General features: G+C 43.2%; 1 protein-coding gene across 5 annotated transcripts in view; it reads left to right on the forward strand.

Annotated features, from left to right (window-relative positions):
- Positions 1–18,988, forward strand: part of HOOK3 (hook microtubule tethering protein 3) — a 107,540-nt gene extending 88,552 nt beyond the window's left edge. For 4 of the 5 annotated variants that reach the window (XM_075411395.1, XM_075411396.1, XM_075411399.1 and 1 more), the window contains 5 exons: positions 605–705; positions 5,159–5,263; positions 5,382–5,453; positions 6,925–7,061; positions 16,194–18,988. In XM_075411395.1, the coding sequence (XP_075267510.1) occupies positions 605–705; positions 5,159–5,263; positions 5,382–5,453; positions 6,925–7,061; positions 16,194–16,209 (431 nt within the window). In that variant the 3' untranslated portion in view covers positions 16,210–18,988. Of the gene's footprint in view, positions 1–604; positions 706–5,158; positions 5,264–5,381; positions 5,454–6,924 lie in introns of all 5 variants that reach the window. The other variant, XM_075411398.1, reaches the window with a different exon arrangement.
- The last annotated feature ends 4,035 nt before the right edge of the window (positions 18,989–23,023 follow it).

The following is a 23,023-nucleotide window of genomic DNA, read 5'->3' on the forward strand; positions in this document are numbered from 1 at the left end:
TATAGAAGATTTCTAAGTGATAGTGACTTAACATACTCTTGTATTAGTACAGGAAAGGGCTGTGCAATGAGATTGTCCTACTGGTCTGCATTGCTGCTTAAGAAAATGGGGGGGAAGATTAAATTGAGTAGATTCATGTCACAAGTCTGATAAATTGTTTCCAGTGTTAGAGTTTAGTAGATTTAAGCAAGAGTTGTCTGTTAAGAATTATTCCTCTTACATAAAATACGAAAACTCATATTTATCTGACTTACCAATACCGAGATATTATGGTAATTCATTAGAGAATGCGTTTTCCAAGTATGTTCAGTAATGGGATTGATTTATGATTCCATTTATCTCTATTTTCTCATAATTTAAAAAAAAATTAATAACTTGTGTACAAAATACCCACCTCATGAGATTATATAGGAGTACACATTTTTAATGTGTTCCTGAGCTGTTCAGTAGTTAAAACTATGATATCTGCTACATCAGGTCACTTATATTAACTTTTCTCAACTGAAATAAATTATAGCTGTGCCTTAAATGTCTGTTGAAAAACATGAAAATAAACACAATATAATTATGTTATTTTCCAATGTATGCATCTCCTGACACATAGCACTCAAAATTGAAGAATTACAAGAAGCTTTACGGAAAAAGGAGGAGGAAATGAAGCAAATGGAAGAGCGATACAAGAAGTATTTGGAAAAGGCCAAAAGTGTAAGTACGTGTGTTCCATGTTAACGATCGCTCTCTGACAGACTGCACCACATGTCTGCTTTGAAGGAATAAAAATAAAGGATGTATCTGTATACATACTAGCAAGTAAAAGAGAAGGAAGGCCCAAGGAGTTCCTTGTATCTTCTTGCTGTTACGGTACTAATACTGATTAATTCTGCAGAAGATTTTACTCTGGTTTTGTGTTCATGATTGTCCTCTTTTGCTACCTGTCCATAAGACCTTCTAATGCCTCTGTACAAATGTATACCCACTGCTAGAGATTTTTGAGAGTTGCCCAGGCAAACCTTATTAGGCATGCTTTCATGTCTGCTGATGACACGGAGAGGGTTTTAAACCCTTTCTAATGCTGTGATAACCTATTTCTTTGTGGAAGTTCTTCCGGACTTGTGTCTCCAAGTGACAAATGTATAGATCGGCTGAAGAGGTGTCCATACTACGGCTCGTGGTGTAGAAATAACCGAAATAGCTGTGCTGTATTGCAGAACTGGAGAACCACCCATCTAAATCAACTCAAGGGAAGGAGGCTCTGTGAGCAAAAGTACTCTTTAATTGGCAGTTGTGCTGTGGCTTTTGGGGACTTGTGGCATAGTTGTCATGAAGAGTTCTACCTCTTTGTACACACAAATATAGCTTAGTAACGCCAGGTACAGACATGGTTGCACCAACAAACTTTGGGTTTATTGGTTTAGCAGAGAGGGGAGAGGAAGTTTTGGGTTCTTTCCTTCACTGATGGCTGGATCTGTTTATGTGTGTTTCTGGGTAGTGTGAATGGTGTAGTCTTGTTGTGGTGCTCAGTCAATAATGTCTGTCTTACCTGGAGCAGATAATTTGGTACACTTACATCAGTATAGCTTTTAGCTACTTCAGATTTCATCAGGTCCTAATTGCTCCCATGAATTGCTTATTCTTTTTGCGGGGCTCAGAATTCACAGGCAGAGGTAATGACACGTGTCAGAGCCACCTTTACCAGTTTAGATTTGGTTTAGTTTTCTTTGTTCATCTTCTGCCCCAGATTTCTAGTGATTTTCTGGGTTAGCTAGCTAGTTTAGAAACAGTTTTAGTATGGACTCTTTTATTGATATTTTTCCAAGTAAAGTGATCTTTTTAACTGAACTGCTTTGGTGGGTTAACCCCAGCTGGATGCCAGGTGCCCACCGAAGCTTCTCTATCACTCCACTCCTCAACTAGACAGGGGAGAGAAAATATAATGAAAAGCTTGTGCGTCAGGAGAAGGAGAGGGAGAGGTCACTCACCCATTACTATCATGGGCAAAACAGATGCGACTTGGGGAAATTTGTTTAATTTATCACCAATCAAATCAAGTAGGGTAATGAGAAATAAAACCAAATCTTAAAAACACCTTCCCCCCACCCCTCCCTTCTTCCTGAGCTCAATTTTAGTTCCAATTTTCTCTCACTCCTTTCCCCAAGCAGCTCAGGGGGATGAGGAATGGGGGTTGCTGTCAGTTCATCACGCGTTGTCTCTGCCGCTCCTTCATCCTCAGGGGAGGACTCCTCACACTCTGCCCCTGCTCTAGCATGAGGTCCTTCCCACAGGAGACAGTCCTCCATTAATTTCTCCAATGAGAGTCCTTCCCATATACTGCAGTTCTTCACGAACTGCTCCAGCATGTGTCCCCCCTGGGGTCACAAGTCCTGCCAGCAAACCTGCTCCAGTGTGGGCTCGTCTCTCCATGGGTCTGCATATCCTGCCAGGAGCCTGCTCCAGCATGGGCTTTCCACAGGGTCACAGACTCCTTCAGGCCCACCTACCTGCTCTGGCGTGGGGCTGTCCATGGGCTGCAGATGGATATCTGCTCCACCATGGACCTCCATGGGCTGCAGGGGGACAACCTGCCTCGCCATAGTCATCTCCGTGAGCTGCAGGGGAACCTCCACTCCAGTGCCTGGAACACCTCTTTCACCTCCTTTTTCACTGACCTGGGCGTCTGGCAGAGTTGTTTCTCTCACTTATTCTTACTCCTCTCTGTCACAGTTTAACCCGGCAGCTGGCAAATAAGCACCAGACAGCTGCTCGCTCACCCCTCGCCTTTCCCCCCAGCGGGATGGAGAGGAGAAATGAACAAAAGGGAGAACTTTTAGGTTGAGATAATAAGGCAACAACGGAAATGCTAATAATACTACCACTACTACTAATACTAATGGTAATGATAATAACGATAACAACGAGTATGCAAAATGAACTATATACAATACAATTTTTCTCACCACCTGACGACCAATTCACAGCCCAGAAAGAAGTTTGAACTCCTGGCCAAGAGAGGATTCAAAACTCCTGGAAAAGCCAAAGAGCCAATCTCCCTCTTTGCCCTTGGCCAGCCCCCATTCATAAACTGAGCATAATGTCTGTGCTATGGAATATTTCCATTGTCCAGCTTGAGCTGGCTGCCTGGCTATGCTCCCTCCTAGCTGCTGCACAGCTGCTCATTAGCTGAACATGAGAAACTGAAGAAAGGTCCTTGATTTCATAGCAACAACTGAAAGTATCAGTGTTCTCAACATTCTTCTTTTAAATCCAAAATGCAGCAGCTACTGAGAGGAAAATTAGCTCTATCCCAGAGAAAACCAGGATGCTTTCTCAGGCTGCGGTTGTAGTGCAGCAAGTTTTTTTTTTTCCCGATCTTAAATATGTTGTCCCAGAGGCGCTACCACCGCCACTGATGAGCTCAGCCTTGGCCAGCAGTGGGTCTGTCTTGGAGCTGGCTGGCATTGCTGCTGTCAGACATAGGGGAATCTTCTCGCAGCTTCTTACAGAAGCCACCCCTGTAGCCCACCCACTACCAAAACCTTGCCACGCAAACCTAGTACAACCACCTTTGAAAGCCGTTAGCATTTCTCTGGTGGTGGTCAGCATTTTCTTTGGCTTTATTGTTTAATACATGCTTCCGTTGAGAAGGTGGCTAATATTCAAGTATGATATTGAGGATGTGGGTATACTGGCAGCTTTGAAATGCCAATATTGTAGTCTCAATCATAGTTTCATTTCTTCTGTTACTATAGCTTGATATTTTATTTGAGTTTCTTAAAAGTATACCAGTGTCTCCATTCATCTGATCACGGTAGTATCAAGATCTTTGCTGTAGCTTCATATCATTAAATTGGAATCTGTGGGTAGGTTCCTAATTAGGCAAAACTTCATACTTCCTTCCTTTACTTCTATGTAGTTTCTTCAGTGACATATTGTGAGACGTTTCAGCAGTCTTCAGGAAACCTAAACAAAGAATTTATTTTTTTTTAACATTTTAAATTGCTGACTGTGTCTTGGAGTATTCCAGTGAAAGACAGAGTCACAATTTCCCTTTTCAGTAACATTTGTTTATTTGTATATACTGTGTTACTATAGGGTGTTTTATACAACAGTAGCATTAATTATTTTAGTTAGGATAGCTTTTTGTGATCTTCTTACAAATTTTCCATTTTGTGGTTTTTTTTTTGTGAAGACGAATACGATCGTTGTAGCCTTCCACTGTAGAAACTGTATCCAGGTCTAATGTGTATTTTCTTAGAAACATAGTACAGTTTTATGAATCTTCATGAGTACCATTCAGTAAAAATGACTTGCTAGAATTTAAAACATTGATTAATTTCAACATGTGGACACGATTCTGAAATGGGTAGAAAGACAAAGATGTGAAGTCTCTTTCTGTATACCCAGAGGTTGTTCAAAAGTTCTAAGCCATTTTCCATTAAAGGCTTAGGAATCTAGGCATTTTGCTAGATTTGTTCTTGATTCAGTTCTGTGTTTACTAGCACTTGTGCTACTTGTGATGGATGCTATGTATGAACATAACTAGGTGTCCCTTCATCTGAGTAGTAACATAAAGATCATGCATGTGCCACAGAATGCTTCTTGGCTTAACAGAGCTATCTAGAAATGACAGGACTTGGTACTCCAGGTAGGTGAATCATGGCATCTTTCCATAAGGACCAGAATGGTCCTTCCTCAAGTGGGAGGAATTGACGGGTAGGTAAACCTTAGCTATAAAGAGAGAAACCATCGAGAAAATGCTTCTGCCAGTGTGGCCCCAAGGTAGCGCAGCCAGGAGTAGGAACTGTGTATGTGACTCTGGGATACTGAACCACTCAGGTGTCACTTTTTCCTGTCGATAGTTTTGTTTCACCGTCCTGTAAAATAGAGCCCAGTTCAGATGCTCTGACGTAGCATGGCTGATGTTCAGAGGCAGAGCCTCTTGTCATGCTGGCTGTCAAGATCGGTTTACAGAAGTCAGCGTCTTAAAACTGCCCATTCCTCTGCTTCGCATTTTGGAGTGTTATTTCTTACCACTGAGATGTTTTAAGTCACTTTTTTATTTCTTAACCTGACGTAAAAGGTTGTAATTCCTTGATGTCTTTCCCTTCAATTAAATTGCTTTTGCAGGTTTTAATTAAAAAACAAACATTTTCTCTTACAGGTTATCCGCACCTTAGATCCTAAGCAGAACCAGGGTGCAGCTCCTGAGATTCAGGCTCTGAAAAATCAGTTGCAGGAGCGGGACAGGATGTTTCATTCGTTGGAGGTAATAATCCTCATGTTTCCTGGAAGATTCATATTTCCTCACTGTTTTTTAGGTAGAGACTAATCCATTTATTATACTTTGGTTTTAAATGTATGCTTTTTTGATGTTTGTTTTGTAGAAAGAATATGAAAAAACGAAAAGTCAAAGAGAAATGGAGGAGAAATTTATTGTTAGTGCCTGGTACAATATGGTAAGAATCTCCCAAACTTTTTGGTAAAAAAAACAGCCAGGGAAAGAAACTATTAATATTAGTTGTTTCTGGGTTGTTTATAACAGTATTCATTCATTTACAGGTTTTTTGTTTGGAAGGTATTTTCCAACACACAGACACAGAAACAAACGCTTTTTAATAATTTTAAGCGGTCACTGTAGAGTGATATTAGTATGTAGAGTGATATTAGTATGTTCCTATGATAACCTTGAGGTAAATGGATAAGAACTTGTTTGTAATTTTCAAGTTTTAAAACCAGAAATGGCACTTTCTAGAGGGAAAAACACCTCAGATTACTATTCTGTAATTCCAGCCCTATAGTTATACTGACCTACAGTGCTCAAATTTACTTTCTGCTTTGATTCTACACTCTCCAGTCTTCCAGTTGTTTCTGATGAATGGGCTTAAGAAACGCAATACAGCTTACTTGCTGCAGTAAGTGCTCTGAGAAATGACCCCTTTATCCTGGGTGGAAGTTTAACCCAATGGAAAGGGTGAGCACAAGGGCGAGACCCTCACTTAAGTTATTCAAACAGTAAGGAACTGATCTGAGCAGCCATACAGCTTTTGCTAGGCCTGTATGCTGTGAGATTTTTCACCTTTGTCAAATGTGTTCAAGACTTCTCTTTGCCAGTGTGGCTGGATTGGAACTGCTCTTCAGATAGAAAGAATCCCTGACCTGTGTAACATTCATGTTTCATTGTGCTTCATCATGGAGTTCAAATTCCTCTCTCTGTCTTCCCTTGGATAAGTTTCCTTCTTACTGTTCTACATTCTTGTTATGTCTATGAATAGTAAGCCAAAAATGGTTGGTCCCACTGAGAAGCAGAAGGCAAGCCTGAGCTAAGAGCTGTGTTTCAACAGCCTGTTGTGAACACTAAGATTAGCATTGTTAGCTTTGTCTGTGTCTTTCTTCAATTACAGCCTCTGCTTTTATGCACAGCTGTACAACCCATCACAACTTCCCTCATTTCCTCCTTGCATTCACTTCTGCTGAAAACATACTTTCTCTCAAGATATCCTCCTGCCATATGTGCTGGTATTTTCACAAAGGATGACAATGCTTTAATTATTTTCAGAAGGAAAGTACTTCTCTAGCTCAACATGCTGAAGGCGGCCAGGGTGGGGAGAGAAAGCACTTTTGAAAAGACTCACGTAGTTACTATGTGTTTATGTGGAGAAGCATGTGTTCAGATCTGGGACACCGGGGGACCTGATTGTCAACAGTTACTCCAAACCTGGACAATGATGGGAGGGTGTGTGTGGGGAAAGAACCACAAAGAATTAGGAAGAATATCTTAGCTTTATCCTTGAAAATATGATGCTTTATGTTTGAAATTCAGAATAGCTTAGCCAGTGTTGGTGAAGAAGGAGATAATAAAATGTAAATGAGTGGAGTTTTTCAGTGTTATGTGTTGGTATTTGCTGAGAAGTTTCTCTTTGTCCATAGGGGATGACTCTGCATAAAAAAGCAGCAGAAGATAGACTGGCTAGTACAGGCTCAGGACAGTCCTTCCTGGCTAGACAAAGGCAAGCCACGAGCACGAGGAGATCTTACCCTGGTCATGTCCAGCCAGCAACAGCAAGGTAGAGAAGCCTTGCCCTTAGAAAGAAAACTGCCCTGTGATCCAGGCCACTTCTGTTGCAAGTGACAACATTCAAGGAAAATCAACCAGCATCCTTTCTCTTTCTCCCTTGTTATTGCTATTATTTTACAGTTCGGGAGAGGGTTTTATAATGGTTTCTCATTGTTCTGTAATGCTCTTTGCTTATATATTTTGCAGTCCATCTCTCGCCCTCTCTCTGCATTTTTTGAATGTGCCAAAGTTTTGAAAACCTCTAGAGGAGTGCAGTATAATAACAGAGTCTTATTTGTATGAAGCTTGGTCTCATACAAAAAGGCTCATATGGGCTGTGTAACAATGTAGATTTCCTGTCACAGTTGATACATTTGTGCCTGTAAGGGTTCTTATGCTTTATAACACTGTCTTTGTTCAAAGGGAATTAGGCTTTTTATTTAATGTGCTAACCTGTTGCTTAAAAAAATGCTGAAAACTCATTACAGAAATGAAAAATTAGTATAGAATATTATTGTGAAATATATTTGCTACTAAAAAACTTACCAATGGCAAAAAGAATGAATTTTTTTTTTAATGTCCTACGTGCAAAGTTTGCGTTTATTCTTGGCATTTAATTGGCATTTAATAGGGAAGCAGGATGATTTTTTTCAGGTTTTTCCTTACCTACTGGTGTTACCTCTTTTGCTGGCAAAGCTGAATATTTTCAAATGATTTGTTCCACTCTTCTTGATCAAGCGTATGCTATAAATTATAAAAAGATTAAGAAATATTTAGAATGCTCTAATATGCTACTGAATCATCCATTTAAAAAGGACATTTGTATAAAAATTTTATAATTATGGATGAACAGTACATAATGGATCAAGGCCCTGATTAATATTGTTTATGTTAATGTTTTCCAGTTGTCATCCCCTACTAAAAGACTTGCTTTTAATGTATTGATTCAGGGTATTATTGTATCAGTTGCCTTACTCATGGTACCAGTGCCTTCAGGTGAGTTTGTTGCTGACTTCGTTGGAAACTGGCTGTGATCTGTAGTACTGCCTTCTTAGTGTGTAGCTGGTTAATTGTATGCCACTCATTGTAGCACCTTTATGTTGGTCAGTGGAGTGGATGGTGGCCCCTGTTATTAATTTAGGTTCTGTTTCAGCAAAGTTCTGCTTTTTCCCTGACTAATTCTATGGTCTCCCTATCATTTTTGTCAAAGAATTGACGGACACAGAAGCCCTGAGTATTGGTTGAAACTTTCATATACAGACATCTTATGCTGATTCAGTTTAAAAAATTTTTCATTTAGAGACTGTTTGGACCCTAATGTACATGCAGTCTTGTTTAGGAATTTATTCTTTTACCTTATTTTAATGTCCTCCCAGGTGAAGACATTTTTTCATAAATCCCTTTATAGAAAAGACATACAAGCATTTATTAGTTGTCTGAAGGTCTGTGTTAATTCACAACTTGAGTGGAATGAGCAAAGGACAATTAAAACAAGCACACCGAGATTAAAGGATAAGGAACTGATGAATGACAAGTTTTAGGTACTGTTTTATCCTCAAGTACATCATCTGTTTTAATCTAGGCTAAGAAATGCATTCAGTATGTGTCTGAAAAAATTTGTCAGTTCTGATTTCCTGGCCTCCACCCTCCTATATGAAAACGGATGATAAAGTCTGTTAACTGTGTATAGGTTTGTCTTTTATTCCTCACGTTTGGAAAAAAGTTATTTTCTAAAAATTCTCTTTACTTATTCAACGTATGGCATGTCTGGGCTATGCTTGCAAGATTAGATGAGACGGTGTAAGTATCTTCTGTGCAGAAAGCTAACAATGTAAAGGAAGTTTAGGACAGTTTCTGCAACTCAGTGAGGTGATGCTCATTTTGCTGTCCCTTACAGAATACTAAAGGGGTAAGAAGGCATCTAGCAAGATGACCACAGATCTTATTGTGCAATCTATTCTAGCCATTTGAGGAACTCTTTACCACATGCCATGTGTGAATAAGAGCAAATAAGATCACTGCTCTGAGAGAATTTGATGTTCTGGTTTGAGATTACAGCATTTTAGATTACCCAGAGAAAGAACCTAAGAATACCTAAAGCTCTGTTTTTATTTTAATCTGTCTGTTACCAAACTTCCAAAGCCTATTTGTGAAAGCAAGTAATACCAGGACCTTAGTGGCAAGTTTTATCTTTTAATTTTGTCTAATAATTTAATTACCTGTTGCTATTAAATAGATGCGGGTCTAAAATAACATGAACACAAGCTGCACACTAGAATAAAACTATTTGCTTTTGTTATTTTAACATTTGTTTTATCATTTTGCCTCCAAAGTTTTGATGATAGGCAGGTGGCCCTGACGGTTAGGAGATGAACAAATGCTGATTAGAATCATTGTTTTTTGCTCTTACTGAACTGTCTCACATGGCTTCTTTTGCTTCTTGATCGTTATTGACTTTTATCTTCTGCTTTGTGGTTCTGGTCAGTCTTTCTTTTTTCTTGAGATAGGACACCGAAATGTTTACTCTAGTTCCCTTCAAGAATATACGGCATCGTTATGTAGCATCAAAGAGCAAAACTAATACTGAGCCTGTGCTTTACTGTTGCTCATAGTAATTTTTAGGCAAGATTGAACAAGCGTTTTGTCTTCTGAGAATTCACAAACTTGTAGAAATTCCAGTCTTTCCAAGAATCTGTGTTGAATATAGAAATCTAAAAACATGCTGCAATCTTACAGAAATATACTCTGTTGCTGTCCAGTTCCAATAAGTCATTTGTTCTATCTTCTAATGATAATCATCAGGAATTTAATTCTTTGTTCTTCAGCATTTTACTTCTGTTAATTGCTTCACACATCAATTCTTAATCTCAGAGTGTGGGTGAATGCAGGTGGGTGGCAGAGATCATTAAACCTTCTCTCTCACAAGAACAGCTCCTTTATTGAAAGGGTTCAGCTTCATTATTTTCCATACTTGTTGTGTAGCTTTGGAGGTAGTATGGTATTAAGAAGGGGCTCAAAGTGTGACTTCAGGGAATAAGCACATGTATAGATGAGCTTCCATGAGAGTACATTCCTAGGCACTGTGCCAAGGATCTGCGCAGAATAATCTTTCTGAGATATTTTAATTAATGCCAATAAAAGACAACAGGTAAATGGACGAATATTTTCATTGTTCAGAGCTGAAGCTTAGTTTCTGGTCTTAAAGAATGTGTGTGCTATCCAGTTCATGTACTGCTATGGAGACTTAAGTTGTTAGCATAAGTGATCAGACATTACAGAAAAGAATATTCAAGTTCCCCATTTTCTTGATAGCAACATGTAACCACTTGGATCATAACATGTATTTTCCAGGTATTGCGAAAACTGAAGTAATCTAATTTAAAGGTTGTGTGTTCCACCCACAGTGCAAAAGAGAATAAACTGCTAGAGCACACAGCTGTTTATATTGTAAGATAAAATAAATATATAATGGCTACAAGATGCTTTTCATAATCTCTTTGGAAATAAGCAAATGGTAATCTTGTCTTGATCTGATGTCACTTGAGATATCAGCAATGCTTCTGCAAGTTTTCTGTGGCTTTCCATTCGTGTAAGGCGCACTGGCAATTTTATATTCATTGTGTATGAAAGAATTAACAGTGAATATTCCTATTACTGCTTTGTGGTGATCTTAAATAGTAATTGGTATGTGCAAGCTGTCAAGAAAATTTAAGAGGATTTGGCAATTCTAAAATCCTTGGTATTTTGACATGTGTGAGCATCTTTTGCTTTTCCTCGCTTCTCTAGTATAAGAGACTATCCACTTAGCAGCTTCCTGAATGATTTTTAGTGGGTTTAATTGTCTTGATGTGTTGACATTTTCCATAGATTCAGTAATTGGAAAATATTTTAAGTTCACCACTTGATTTTCTTCTAGTTAGGGATTTGGAGGAAGACTGTCCTGAGTGTGGCTAATTTTTCTTTTTCTTAGGAAACAAAACAGTACCTGAATTTTACTCATTTTATAGAGATTTTTATTCTTGTCCAACATTTTGAATTTTTGCAAGGATTGATGAGAGAGGTATTTTTGCACTCAAAGTCAGCTATGCAATACTGACTTCTGAAGGGGTTTTGCACATATGTTTTAGGTAGAATGTGGACTCTGTGTTTTGCAGTAATGTTGTAGTAATAAACTTTGATGTCTCCAAACCAAGTTTAGCAAATTCTGCAGGCATTTTCCTACCAATGTTGTGCAAATAAATAGCTAAAAGAGGTTACTCTGTCAGGAAATACTTTCAAGTGGTGTGTTTTCGTGTAAGCCTAGTAGTCATACTTCAGGGGTGTCACCTCCAGAGTAGTTCAATAGCTGGATTATGACTGAAATGTCATCTCAGGAAATCAAGCATTCAGAAAGAAGTCTTTTCAGAAGCCCTATCTTAGGGCAACTGTATTAGCTGGTAGTATGATACATTTAGCATTCTATTAACATGAAGAGGTGAATTGTTGTAAAAATTTAAATGTAAAGATCAGGTAAGCTAGAAATACAGTGAATGAGGCTTTGAACCTTATAAACTGCATACAGCTCAGACACATGTCCCCTCCCAAAATTTGAGCAGTCCAGCTCCCATCTGAATTGGCAAAAGCACTGGGTTTCAACTTTCTGCCTTGAACTGGGAGCAGTGAAATCTGCATTATCTCATAGGTTGGTGCAGGAGCAAGCAACGAACCTCAGCTGCGCTCAGAACATCTCCGCAAGCCAGATCGTATTACTGACTTGTGGCAGATGTCAGATTCTGGGTAGAATACTAGCCATACCTCCAGTTTGTCACTTTCAAGGAATCAAGAAAATGTCCTGGCATGACTGACTGCATTGCCTCGCTCCTGTAATCTTTCTTCCCTCTGGAAGTCCAGAAAAGGAGCAGCAGCTTGTCAGCAGCTCTGCAGGCTGTACGTAAAAATAAGGGGTGATTTCTTCAGTCTGAAGGTGGAGGAGATGGATGCGAGCAACTACTAAGTACAAAAATCTGAAAAGCAGTATATCTTTCGCCATTTTGCTTTTTGGTGTTAGTTTAAAAATGATGAAACAGTACCCAAGCTTTTGGGGGGGGTTGGGAAGGGGGGTTATTTATTAATTTTGAATTGCAGTTGACCAAGTATTAAAGGCTGTACCTATGTGAATTAAGGCAGAAGCTGTCATTATCAGCCACAGCAACCTCAGACTTCTTGCATCTGGTACAGTGAACCCCCGAGAGATTTTGACTCTGCTGCCAGGTTTGTTGCACCATGTGGAGATGTTGAGGACTTCTCTGGCTTTGTCCTGTGTTTTTCCTTGACTTTACTTCTGTGGATTCATTGAAATACTGGGACATCATACAGTCCCATGGGGTGTTGAAGCAACACCTGGCAGTATAGCCAAGGCAGCTTCCCAGAAAAATTGTTCTGGTGTGATGTTGTAATCACTGGGTCAGTAACAGCTCATGATAAATGCTGTGATTGAAGTACTCGGTTGTTAGTTGCTAGGGGATGGCTTTACTGTTAACTTTACCACGGCCTAGATTCTAATCTTCACTTTTAGGCCTTGCCAAGGTAAGGCAGGACTGTCCTGAAGCAGATCTCTGCGTTAGTTGGCTCTGGTGGGAAATCAGAATTTCCTCTGCTGCTGTTTGTAGTGTGTATAAAGTCATTTGGAAAACTGCATATCCTTCAGTCTCCTTTGCACTGCGTGTTCTTTCCAGATTGAAAGAAGGTTCCATTTGTCAGATAAAAATTTCTTGCTGCAGTCCTGTTGCTTTGGATCTCAGAGATTGATCCATCCAACATGAAAAGCATTGCTAGTAGAAGGAAATCTGGGACAATTGGGAAGCCTTTCCTGTCTGGTGGTGACTACTCATTGCTTTGCATTAGAGAAGTCCTTTACTATTAGATGAAGATAGAATATCACATTTCAGAAAGAGCAACATGGTTATTTTAATTGTTACAAAAGTGGTCATTTGTCAGCACTCTGAAGAGCTGTTAACTACTGTAGCATGGCACAAATCTGAAATACTGTAAAAGCAAGTATTTCCACATGTATAGGATAGCTTATTCTGTAAATGGAACTTGAATCCATAATGATTATCGCTAACTTTTAAGAGAAGAGAAAATCAGCCTAAAGGACAAATGTTAGCTTGTTAGCACGTTTGTGTTGTTAGTGTGATCACGAAAATGAATAGAGTTTTAAGAGAAAATTCCAAATGGTGTTATATTTATGGAGTTATAAAACAGTTGTTGTGAGACCATCAGACATTTCATTTGGATTGGAATGTAACATTCATTATGTAACTTAAAATTTTGTAAAGCAGAGATTATCGTTCTCAGTCACCAAAGATTGGTAAGCAGGAGAGTAAAGCTGTTTCCTGGAGGTATCAGTGGTTTTGGGACAGATTTTAAAGCTTTTATTTAGCGGTATCAGTTAAATCTTGTAATTATAAGCATGACATTACCAGGCCACAGTTCTTAGAATTTATGGTCCACTTTGTATTCTCTGGCTGTAAGAGTTGTAAAAATGCAAAGTGGTGTTAACAAAGCTCTGGAAGATGCTATGTTGAAAGGCTCCTTTAAAAAAATCTGAAGGAAGTGCCATGGAGAAAGACACAGAAAGAACAGATGAAGAAAGAAAAGCAACTTTAGCAGTAGAAGCCAGTAAGTAACGAAGCTAGGAAATCTGCAGGAAGAGAAGTCTGGAGGCAGTTACTTCAAATCGGAAGCTTGGCAGAAATATTTGGGAAGAGTGTCTGGTGTAAGGCTTGAAAGTGAGTAGACTGCATTGCTGTGATAGCTTTGGTGGTTGCGCCTACAAAGCACTGCTTACAGACAGCCGCTTGTTGGCTGCAGAAAGCCTGGTCCTTCTTAGGACCAAACATAGTCTGAACTGGAAAAAGCAGTTGCTCAGAGAGGACATGTGGCTGGGTTTGGTTGGGTTGGGGTTTTCTTGCATCAGATTTTGACTTGTGTGAGCAGTGCTCCGAGTTTTTGCATTGGTATGTACCTCCAGAGCTGGCGAGGTTCGTGAAGAAGGCTGCCATCCTTCCAGTGGCTTCAATGTGCCGGGGTTGTCCCAGTCACTTCTCTATGTTGAAAAAACAGAAGAGGACCGTGAGAAATTAAGGCAAATTTTAAGGGACAGATAACCTCTGGTAAAGAAGTAGTGCTAATGAGATTAGGCACCAAAAGTTGAAGGGAAGTGCCTCACTAAGAAATAATCTCCCAGCCTGTCAACGAGCCTACACTTATGGCTGGAGTATTTTGGGTGGCAAGGTGAAGAAGTAAGAGAAAGTCACTCCTCTACAAACACATCATCTGCTGCATGAACTGTCTCTTTCTGAAGATGCTGCAGAAGCAACGACAGGTTATGCTGAGTGAATTTACCCTCACATCTTGATCCTTTGTTGTAGTGTGAAGTGTTGCTGCCTCAACAGGTAGCTTTAAAATATATTGATTAATTTTGAGTATTTCTCCAAGAGAAAGAAATTGACAGACAATTTTTTTAGAACACGATTAGAATTTCTGGTCAGGAAAGGGCACTGTCAGATGAATTTGTTACATCCTTGAAAGTGAATATGCTGTCCTGAGTTTACACGACCTCTCAAAAGTACTATTGACTCAGAGAAACCTACAATGTCATTTCTGTTTACACTTGAAGTGCTACTAGATAAGAAGTCTGAACTAAGTAATAGCCAGGTGAGACTAAAGGAGTAGACTATATTCATTTATGCACAATAGAATAGATACATGCTTATGTAGCTTGAACTTTTAACTTTTTATAGACAGTAATCTTCATATTATTAATCCTGAACTCTGTAACTTACGCACCCAAGCAGTGCCAAGCAAGCTTAACAGCCAATGATTACTCAAATTACACTCTCGATGTCTGCTTTGAATGTGTTGAACGTGCTAATTTTTAAAATTTTTATTCCATTTGATTTATGTCTCTGTTTCTACTTGTTTTTCAACTGTGGTTAGTATTCTGGGTTGGGGAATGAGAAGGAAGAAAAAGGGGATACACAAGCTGCAGGACTTGTAGCAGAAAGACAGATTTTTTGCAATAAGTCCTTGAGTTTAGTTACAAATATTCTTCCTTATCAATTTAACCTGGATCTTCTTGTCACAGGAATTGTTCTTAGGATCATTTTTGACCAGTGCAATAGCAGGGAGAAGAAAATGGGGAGAGGAACAGTTTGCATGCTTTGATTTCAGTCTGATGAAGCTGTTTTGCTCTTTGTAACATCACAGTGAGTGCAACGCGAAAATGAGAACGAGCAGTTAGTGCTGTTCCATGCTGTGTAGGGATATTTGTGTTACCTGGGGAAGCTGAAAGCACCGTAGCTGTGTTAGTGAAGCGTTCTGCCTGTCCATTTACACTGGACAGGAAAGAAAGTGCACCCGCGAGGATGGAGAAATATGCCAGCCTCTCCAGTTCTCTTCGAAGTTTAGATTCACTTCGACAGCATCGTGATGTGCTCTTTGGGCTGCTCGGTCGTTCCTACTCAGCTTATTCCAACAAGAATACGTGTAATTTTCTTGGGATCCAAACCTATATTTGCATGCAATGACTGGAACTTGCCAGTGTAGCGCGGCAGTGATGCTATTGTGGCCTCACACACAGGATGAGCTTTGATGAAACATGAATGCTCAGAGTCTTTGGTGGTGCTCGGAGCTCGAAGGCTCAGATAGAGCCATGATGACCCTGATTGTCTTTTAGTGTATAACCACGTGCAGTATTGGACAGGCACCTTTTGCTTTGTATTGCTTTGGTTTTTTAACTGTTGTACTCACAGACAGCGAGAATGCCCGAGGCATTTTCATCGCTGTGTAAACTTTGTTTCCATAGCTGTGTTAGTGCCCTGAAGGACTTTAGTCAGAATTGTTTATATTTGTCTGAATTATGTCTAAATTTAGATAATGTTCAAGGCTGGTTTGTTGCTATTTCCAGGTATTGGCTTGTAACCTTACTGTTAATTTGAGGACATCTGGCAAAGATGTTTTCCCCATGAATTTGCACAACTCTCAGTAGAGACGGCCTTACTAAACTGCTCTGAAAAATACCTGTTCTGTTCTCTGTTTTTTTTTTACCGATAATATGTTATCTGCTTTTTAACTTTCTTCTTTATTCTTTTGTTTGCAGTGATGTGGTTGCATGACCCGCAGCATTATTGTAACAGGGACTGTTCAGTGCATGACTTGCTTTTCTGTCCAGACTGCATAACCAAAACTTAACCAGTTCTACACTTAAGACTCATGGCCATCTGGTTTCAAAGGGAGATCTACTTGCAGAGAAGCTTACCATCCTGGGGAGTGGCTTTCCCATTTCCCGCTTCCATTTACTCTTTCTCTTCGCAAAAAGTCTCCTATGAGGCTAGAAGAGAGGAATTCCAGTATTCAGAACTCGACAGGAGGCGTTCTGCAAACTGACAGAGCGCGGTCAGCTCTCCATTTTACTTCTGCCTGTCCACTTTATTTAATTCTGATTAACAGTATTAACACACAGACTTCTGCAACATTTTCATATACTGAACTATAAAAATCTAGTCTTAAGGAGTTCCTAAAAACGCCTTTGGGTCACTGTTAAGATTTCAAAGCACCTGCACCCTTAACGGATCCACTCTGAATCTTTAAACAATTAAAGTAAAGCAAAGGAGTTGTTTTACCAGGAGAAATGACTAATGAATTGCTGCTTGGGAATCCCATCTTCCTTAAAAAACCAGGCAATGTTCATCTGATAATCTCCGAGCCAGGCAAACTACTGGGAAGTATTTTGTTCACAGACACTGCCTGCTTCCTTGCTATGTATATACACGGTAGTTTGTGGCTGTTGTGTTTTTCTCTCTACATTTTAGCTGTGTTGTCGGTTGCTTTCAAAAACTTTTTTTCAATCTGTGTACAATTGTTAAAACAATCTGAGGCAAGAACGTGAATGGGGATAAGTATGAAAGCCGTCTACGCTTTCAGTATTATGCAGACTGTCCTTGCCAGTTTATGATTTGGGTCGTTTATCTTTTACCTGTACTATTCTTTTTTTTCTTCTCCTTGTCGCCATCTTAGCTATTTAATTTCCAATTGCACTAGCGTGGATATTTCTTTGTATTATGAAATTTAGCTATAAGATTTGCCTTATGTAGACAGTGTAACTGAAAATGCTCTGTACTGCCTATATTAATTTTAAAAGCTGCTTATTTAATATTCTTAAAGATCTGCACATTTGTACTGCTGTATGTTTGTTTTGTGTTGGACATCCAGTACTGGCAAGATTCAGAAGACGAGGGAGTGCTGTAGTGTTGTAAGTTTAGAGGTTTGTTGTATAGGAGCTAGGGGGAAGGGAGCTGTTAAGCCATAGGGCTTGCCAGAAAATCTGTAGGGAGTCTGAATGATGAGTACCATAAGTGGTCTGGTTTGAGCCAGGTTCTAGAGAAACCGCGTTCTTGCTCACCTGGATCTTAATCCTGCAAAAACGTAAACGCGTGTGTGCCCTGCTTACTCTGAGAATGATTTTTTGTATTCAGGTGGTAGCATAAGCACCAGTCCTGTTTGCCATGTGAGCATTGCCACGCTGGAGAGGTGTCGTGTCCACCAGTCTCTGTAGTCGCTCGTGGTCACGCAGCACGGTGCCCACCTCGTCCCTGGGCTCCGGGCAGAGCCGCGCCCCGAGCCTGTGTTCAGTCCTCAGGCATGCTGACGCGCGCTGTGAATGGCTTGGGGAGCAGGCACAGCGTGTCCCCACCTCTGTTTCCACAGGGGATCTTGTGCGCCCAGAGTGGGGAAGGGCGGGTAGGAGCGAGAGCGGGGGAATAAGCATTCGCCTCCCGGTGAGGAGTGGGTGGCCTTTTCCCCTCTGGGCACCCTACCATGCGGGGTGGCTGGTGGCTGCCCGTCCCTGAAGGGCTCCGGGGTGGGATCTGCCTTTCCTGGTCCACCAGGACCTGGGCACGGTGCGGTCTGTTGTGACCTGCAGGCAGCATCTGGGGTTTGCTGGTGATGAGGCAGGTGCTCCTGTAGCAGAGGCCGCAGTGCTGCCGTCAGACTTTGGTCCAGCAGAGAGCCGAAGGATTTGCATCTTTCCAAGTCCTGGGCATTGATTCCGTGTTACGTGTCAGGGCAAGCGCTGTTAGAAAAACTCCTGTTTGTGGGGTGTTGAAGGCAAGGTTTGTTCCTCACTGGCGAGCGCTGCTCCGGCTGGGGCCGCCTGCTGCCCCGAGCCAGGCTGGGCGTGGGGTCCCTGGGGCCGTGCGGGGCGGGAGGGTATGGCTGCGCTTTTGTGCACCCACCTGCGCCGGCACCCTGAGGCCAAGCCGAGCGGTACCTCGTTTCTCCAAGTGGTCTGTGCAGATTAGAGGTTAAGTGTCAGTTGTTCTTGAGCCTGAAGACATTTGTATGTAAGTGTGTTTAGCTTGACGATAATTGTTTCGAGTTCACTAACGCAAAAGAGGTGTCGGAGCCCGTAGCTTTCAGCAAGTGAGCTGGCAACTTTAATTAGACTAGCCTAGCATCTCTGTCGTGAAGTGATTGCGAGCTTGCAGCTCAGAGGTGATCTCCAGCATGTCTCTGATACACTAACTTCATTTGTGCTGCATAGAAAACTCTTACTTTCTTAATAGCAGCTTGTTTGACAGTCCTGAATTAAGTGTTGACCAATTATCAAAGTAACTGTTTGTGAAGTTGACAGTGATCTATTTTCTGTAAAAGAATGGATTCCTAGAATGTCAAAACCATTCATTTCCCATTTCAGTTCATCTACAAATTGTGTAACTACCAGATTGTCATGGTAGCAGTATTAATATACATATCTGTATATAGACAAAAAATACTCAGTAATGATCATTGGAATCAAAAGGTTTAATATTTTTTCCCAGTCAAATACACTAATGCTTCCAAGGTGACAGAAGAGTGTACAGTTGTTAAACAAGTTGTAAATAAACGCTTCTATAAAATGTAAGTGCTTGTTTTTCCTTTATTTGGTGCTTAGTTATAAACTGAGGGCGATGCACAGTTCATGTTAAAGCTACCGGTTTGAGCCTGAAGTGCCGTTCTGCTGCGTGAGATGTTGGTGGCTGGTGGGGCCTTCTGCAGCCAGTGGGTGATTAACAGGGACCTCAGCGGAGCGGGAATGACATTGGTAATACAGACCTTGCCTTTACATGCACCTAGAAGCAGTCACAGCTGGGAAAAAAACGGGCTTTTTACAAAGCACAGCTCTACCTGGGCTGCCTTGCAGTCAGCAGGTCTGTCTGACGCTTAGACGCGCGGACGGCATCTCAGAAACGCCTTTCCCGGGGCTGCGCCGAGGCGGGTGACGGGCAGGGAGGCGGCGGCAGGAGCACACCAGAAGCCACAAACCTCCTGGCTTTTGCTGGAGGGCGTCTGACCTGGCTGGGCCCATCACAGCGAGAGCTGCCCAACGCGAGTTCCTTCTCTGCGGGCCAGGGCTGCGTGGCTGAAGCAATACGATTTTCTCTTGCGGGGGAAGTCCAGCTACGGAGGCAGCGAAAGGGGGGGTCGAGGCTGGGGGGCTGGGAACCACTGCCGAAGCGGTTGTCCTTCCATTCTGCACTGGTGAGCAGCTTCACCGTGTGGCATGGGAGGAGGAGGCGGTGCTGGACAGGAGCAGACATGGCTAGCTGCGGAAGAGAAGGCGACAGCCAGCAAGGGGAGCCAAGCCCATGCATGTCCTGTGGGGTGCTGGGGCTGAGGATGGTGCACGAAGAGCCCGCCACAGCCTTTCAGGGCCTGCTCTGTGGAAGGAGCGGGACGGCAAAACCGTGACAGCAGCAGGAGATCCTGCACAGCTGCAGGGCCGCACTCACTGCCCAGGAGGGTGGGAGAGCCCCAGAAGTGGTGGGAGAGAGACCCCCAGCAGCAGTGGCCACCACTCTCCCGAGCCACAGGCAGTGTGAGGTGCAGGCAGGGAGCCGCCAGATCCTCACCTCCGGCTGACGGGAACCTGCTGTGGTCCTCTGCCCTCCCCCCCCCAGCCCTACCCCTGTCACTCCTTTTCACCTTGGTCATTGCTTCAGCATCTCCTGCCTCCAATGGTCATCCTCGCTGCTCTCCTTTCGTTGCCCCTACAGCCAACCTCTCCCTCCTCTCACAGTGCTGTTTTTCTTTCCCAGCTCCCCAGCGTGCTGAGACCTACATCAGTATCCCTTGTCCAGCCTCCCCAGCCCTTCGCTCTCCCTCAGGCTTCTCCACATCAACTCCTGCAAGCCCATGGTCACCTCCCTACACCATTTACCCCCTTCTTTATGCCCCACAGCGTGGAAGGGGAGCTGTGGCCCACCCCAACCATCCACAGTTGCTGTCCCAACAGGGAGGATGCTGCACTGCGGGTTGTCGGCCACCGGTACCTCTCCTACACACCCGACAGCTGCAGGGACTCCACTTTTGCTGCTGTATCCTGTGTTTCTCCTTGCATTTGTAGTCTTGTCAGAGGCCACAGCCACTGCTGTGTTAGAAGGACACATGGTAGAAGCACAAGCTAGATGTGCTCCTCAGGGGTTGGTTTTGGGACGAGCACTGTCGGCAACACAGACAGTGGGATTCAGCACACCCTCAGCAAGTTTGTAGATTACACCAAGCTGTGTGGTGCTATCAAGGTGCTGGAGGGAAGGGATGCCATCCAGAGGGACCTTGACAGGCTTGAGAGGTGGGCCCATGTGAACCTTGGGAAGTTCAACAAGTGCAAGGTCCGGCACGTGGGTTGGGCCAGTCCCAAGCACAAACACAGGCTGGGCAGAGAATGCACTGAGAGCAGCCCTGAGGAGAAGGACTGTGGGGGTAGGTTCTGGTTGATGAAGAGCTGGACATGAGCCAGCAATGCGAGCTTGCAGACCAGAAGGCCAACTGTATCCTGGGCTGCATCCAAAGCAGCATGGCCAGGAGGGCGAAGGAGGTGACTCTGCCCCTCTGCTCCACTATGGTGAGATCCCACCTGGAGTCCTGCATCCAGCTCTGGAGCCCTCAGCACAGGAAAGACATGGACCTGTTGGAGCAGGTCCAGAGGAGGGCCACAAAAATGATCTCAGGGCTGGAACACCTCTCCTGTGAGGACAGGCTGAGAGAGCAGGGCTGGTCAGCCTGGAAAAAAAAAGGCGGCTGTGGGGAAGACCTTATTGCAGCCTTCCAGCACCTCAAGGGGATCTACAAGAAAGCTGAAGAGAGACTTTTTACACGGGTGTGTAGTGACAGGACAAGGGATGATGGCTCCAAACTGCAAGAGGGTAGACTGAGATTAGATCTAAGGAAGAAATTCTTTACTGTGAGGGTGGCGAGGCACTGGAACAGGCTGCCCAGAGAAGCTGTGGCTGCCCCCTTCCTGGCAGTGTTCCAGCCTAGGCTGGATAGAGGTGGTCTAGTGGAAGGCGTCCCTGCCTGGGGCAGGGGGGATGGAACTAGATGATCTGTAAGGTCCCTTCCAACCCAAACCTTTCTATGCTGCTACAAAGCTGCAGTTCCACTTTTCCAACTTTTTTTACACAGAAGTAGCTTTGGGCACTGCGCTCTGCACATAAACGGCTGCAAACCAACCTTTACTGTCCCAGGCCTGTTATTTGCCGAAGAAAGCAGAGCCCAGCACCGTCGCAGGCGCTGTGCTCTGCCCGCAGGAGCCAGCAGCGCGGGGGAGGCTGGCTGCCGGGGGCCACTGAGGAGGGTGGTGCCGCTGCTCTTCAGCGCAGGACACAGCACACCAGAGGGGAGTTTCCACCAGCGCTACGCAGATGTATTTAGTTGCTCTTCCTTAGAAGCTAGAATAATAAAATGGCCTCAAGGCAGCAATTTTATTCCCATTTATTTGGCAAAGCAGGCAGATCCACAAGCGAAGGTCAGGTACGTCAGGGAGGGGAAAGGAAGACAAGCGACATTACTGGATCAGTCTTCAAACACCAATGTATCCGCTGTGGCCCTGTTTCAGGTCTTCCAAGAGCCCCAGGAGGCAGCAGAGCATGTCCGCACCCTGGGACTTCTGACACCTAACAGAGAACTGCCCTTACTCCTCTGCGACACACAAGCACCTCGAAACTACAGACTGTGCGCACACCTGGAGGTGTGGTTTCACACCTGGAGGTGTGGTTTCTGGGCCAAGCTACAATGTCCGCAGGCTAAGGGGAGCACAAGTCCCTGCTGAGAAGGGAGGTCTTAGACACCCTTCCGAGATAAGGGCAGAGGAAGGGGAAAAAACCCCAAAAGGCAACCAACCCCCATCCCTAAACACCCCAGGGAACTGATGAAGGCCGTCATCACAACCGCGAGTTAAAGGCGAAGCTGTTGGAAGCCAAAATGCATTTTCATTATTTATCACACTACCTTGTGTCTTTTTTTTGGCACTGACCCAAACACACAAAAAAGTAACAGACCCCAGCTTAAATCAGATCACAAGTCACAGACAGAACGCAATGCAAGTCGAAGTAAGTTTGCCACGGAGTCTGGTGGGACTTGACCCCCACTCCTTCAAACAAGCTTGCGCACCCCTCCAGCTGCCACCAAACATTGGCAAGGACGGCAGGGCTGCCGGCGGGCCCCCTCCTCCCCTCCCAAGAGGGCTCCTGGGCACTCCCCAGCAGCTGAAGGCCGATGCCGGAGGCAGAGCCTGCTGGCTCTGCCCCCACCCCGCAGAGCAGCCGCGGTAGCCCCCCATCTGAGAAGCCTCACTTTCCGAAAGGGCGGTGTTCGTGTTGGGCGTTGAGATGCCACTTCGGCAGGTGGTTTTGGCTGGGCTTTTTTTGGTTCCCTTACAGGCGAAAGGCAATAACCTCCCCCCCATTCCCAAGGCTATTTACACTGTGGCCCAGAGCACCTTGAAAATACACGCAAATATTCTGCAAATGCCCCAAAAAATGCTATCTGCCAAAGCCTAATTCGTGAAGTGAAAACACTTCTCTGCAAATACAAACCGGCAGACTACCTGAATCAACACCATCCTTGCGGCCATTTCATACTATTTTTAAACCTAAGAAACCCCGAAAC

The sequence above is a fragment of the Opisthocomus hoazin genome, chromosome Z (genome assembly GCF_030867145.1).
Source record: "Opisthocomus hoazin isolate bOpiHoa1 chromosome Z, bOpiHoa1.hap1, whole genome shotgun sequence".
Lineage (NCBI taxonomy): Eukaryota > Metazoa > Chordata > Aves > Opisthocomiformes > Opisthocomidae > Opisthocomus > Opisthocomus hoazin.